Raw genomic sequence first — 2,665 nt, 5'->3', positions numbered from 1 at the left:
CCCTCGGATGCGTGCTTGCAACAGTGCCCTCATTCATGCGCGCGTGAACGGAGTCAAAGCAGCAATGCATTGCACGGCTGCTTAATTGATGCGCTGCAGAATCCAGCGATGGGCCATCACATATCCCATCGGTTAGCCTTGTGTCAGTGCGGTTGTATGGCCCTGGCTTTTCGATCGGACCGGATCAGAAGCCCTCAAGTTTATACTCCTACTTGGTTTCTGACGCTGTTAAAATTGATGGAAATGGATGGATGGACTGATCGAGCAACGAACTCGAACCACGGGACACACATGCGTAACCGGAGCCAAAGAAAATGGTGATGAGCTAGCTGTTTGACAGACACAGCAAGGATCGATCATGGCTTCTACTCAAGGAAGCCCTAGTAGGAGCTATATTCATAATATGTCCATCTCCATCTAAACCACCTAGCGGTTTCAAGAAAGGAAGAGCGGGCAGAAGGTGGTCACTTACACAAGCTTAGACACAGCAACTTGCGATCAAAATTCCCTTCCTAGAACCAAGACTGATCTGATCATATATAGCTACTGAACCTCGTCCTCTTCATCTTCAAAAGCTGGCGGCTGCGAGCTCACGCCTCGCCGCCTAGTGCTCTGCAGGTGCTGCCGGGTTGTCGTTCCGGTCATCGTCATCGTCATCCTTGGTGGCCGCGGCCGGCTGCGGCGGCGCGGAGCACACGGGGATCACCGACCGCACGCTCACCGCCATCGCCGGCGAGTGGAACCCGCCCGCGGCGAAGTATCTTGGCGCCGCGCCGGCGTGGTGGTACGCCGGGACGTGCGGGTAGTAGCACGGCGCCGACGGCATTGCCTCTTCTCTGTTGGTCACCATGGCCCTCTCCAGCATCTGCACCAGCTCGGCCGCATCGATCCTCCTCTGCCGCTCCAGCTCGGCGCCGTGACGGGAGGTGGACGGCGCCGGTCGCTGCAGCATGTGCAGCGGGGGCAGTATCCTGGGGCCGGCCGGCTGCGACTGCGGCTGCACGTGGCGCGTCCTCGGGTGTGCGGCATGGGAGCTCAGAGGCAGCCATTGGTGTCTGTAGAGCGACGGGTTCGGAGCAGAGGAAGAAGATGAGCCGGCGAGGCAGTGCTGCTTCGACGCCGCATTGCCGTCGCAACGCTGCTTCAAGGCGGCGAGCACTCTGGCGACGACCACGTGCTCCTGCTCCTCGCCGCCGCAGCCGTTGCCGGGCTCCTTGCGCGCCTCCGGCACTGCAGCAGGAGCCGTAACATCATTGGTTAGCTGTGATCTACAAAGATCCGGTGGTATTGAGATTCGGGAGGGCCGTGGTGAGTTGCTTACTCTGCTTCAGGGCGTACCAGGCGGTCATGGCGGCGTTCTTCTCCGCCTGCTTCTTGGTCCTGGCGGCGTCGCCGGCGAAGCTGAGGCCGGCGAGCTCGACGCTGGAGGCGAAGACGGGCGAGTGGCCCGGGCCGGAGCGCACGGTGGTGTAGGCCGGCAGCTTCAGCCCCGCCCGGTGCGCCGTCTCCTGCAGCAGGTTCTTGTACACCCCGGTCTCGTCCTGCACGCCATTGGCGTCAACGACACAACGACCAACACAGTTGAGCTTTGAGCACACCATTGACCATTCGCACCAGCGAGACATGCAGAGCAAGCAAGCGCATCGAGGAGGAGAAGGAGAAGAAGCAGCTTACGAGGACTCTGGCGGTGAGGTAGGTGGATGGCCCGCGGGTGGAGAGGCGGGCGAGCGCGACCTCGGCGGCGGCGTGCTCGGCCTGGCGGAGCGTGGTGCAGCAGGTGGGCCCGTGGAAGGTCTCGCCGTTGAAGGTGACGGTGGCCTTGAAGCGGGGCGCATGGTCGGGCCCCTCCCGCGTGCACACGTACGACGGCAGGCTGAAGCAGCTCCTCTGCGCCAGCTCCTGCAGCTGGTTCTTGTACATCGATCCGGCCCCTTTGTCACGCAGCCACCTATCTATCCCCTCTCCTCCTCCTCCTCCTTCTCCTTCTCCTTCTCCTTCATAGGATCATGGCGCCCACCCCAGCCGCCGCTCCAGACGCGCACGGGAGACAGAGAAACAGATCGATCGTGGTGGCTGCGGCGGTGTTCTTGGCGAGGGAGAAGAAGGGAGGAGGGGGGTCGAGCCCGGGTAGGCGAGAGTGTTTAAGTGAGGGTACAGACCTCTCTCTCACACACACACACACTCTCTACTGTGCCTCTGTATACAACCTCTGTATCTGTGCGTCTGCGGTGCTCGGCTCCACCCTCCCTCGCTCCGGCAGTCCAGCTAGGGGTAGAGTGGATCAGTGAGGCTGGGTTGGGTGGGGGGCACAGACACCTTCTGGTATTAATGGCGGGCATTTATGGTGTTTTGTAACCATCCTGCGCTGCGCTGCGCAGCACGCTTACCCAGGGCGAGCCGGCCCGGTCAGGATGCCATCACGGCCTCCGACCTCTCCCTCTCCCTCACCCTCTCCCACTCTCTGCTGCTGCTCTCTGCCGCAACCGGCCGGCCGGCCGGCACATGCGCGCCGCTGCGGCGAGCCAGCGCCAGCGGCAACGATTCCTTCGCCCGCCTCGTGCAGTCGCGGAGGCTTGGCTCCATTTGACACGGGGGAAAGCTGGGCTGGACTGTGCCCTGCCCTGCTGCGTGTACGCACGCGCGCATAGGTATTCGTTTCGTGGGT

General features: G+C 62.3%; 1 protein-coding gene across 2 annotated transcripts; it reads right to left on the bottom strand.

Annotated features, from left to right (window-relative positions):
• Positions 1-352: 352 nt before the first annotated feature.
• LOC125509959 (double-stranded RNA-binding protein 3-like) lies at positions 353-2,311 on the bottom strand. Of its 2 annotated transcripts, none has more exons than XM_048675037.2 (3): positions 1,675-2,311; positions 1,339-1,541; positions 353-1,230 (listed from the first exon to the last, which is right to left on the bottom strand). In XM_048675037.2, exons 1-3 carry the CDS (start codon positions 1,918-1,920, stop codon positions 654-656), a joined length of 1,026 nt encoding a protein of 341 aa, XP_048530994.1. In that variant the 5' UTR covers positions 1,921-2,311; the 3' UTR covers positions 353-653. The 2 variants fall into 2 exon arrangements, with proteins under 2 accessions (XP_048530994.1, XP_048530993.1); XM_048675036.2 differs by having other exon boundaries at positions 1,322-1,541; positions 1,675-2,307.
• Between the last annotated feature and the right edge of the window lie 354 nt (positions 2,312-2,665).

The sequence above is a fragment of the Triticum urartu genome, chromosome 5A (genome assembly GCF_056163025.1).
Source record: "Triticum urartu cultivar PI428250 chromosome 5A, HENAU_Tu73, whole genome shotgun sequence".
Lineage (NCBI taxonomy): Eukaryota > Viridiplantae > Streptophyta > Magnoliopsida > Poales > Poaceae > Triticum > Triticum urartu.
The sequence above is the reverse complement of the archived record's forward strand: the minus strand, read 5'-3'. Positions and strand labels throughout refer to the sequence as shown.

Coding starts and splice junctions, on each gene's coding strand:
- LOC125509959 (XM_048675036.2), bottom strand. CDS start 1,920: ATGTACAAGAACCAGCTGCAGGAGCTGGCGCAGAGGAGCTGCTTCAGC. Junction 1,542..1,674: donor ACCTCACCGCCAGAGTCCTC/GTAAGCTGCTTC, acceptor AATGGCGTGCAG/GACGAGACCGGGGTGTACAA. Junction 1,231..1,321: donor CTGGTACGCCCTGAAGCAGA/GTAAGCAACTCA, acceptor CTCCTGCTGCAG/TGCCGGAGGCGCGCAAGGAG.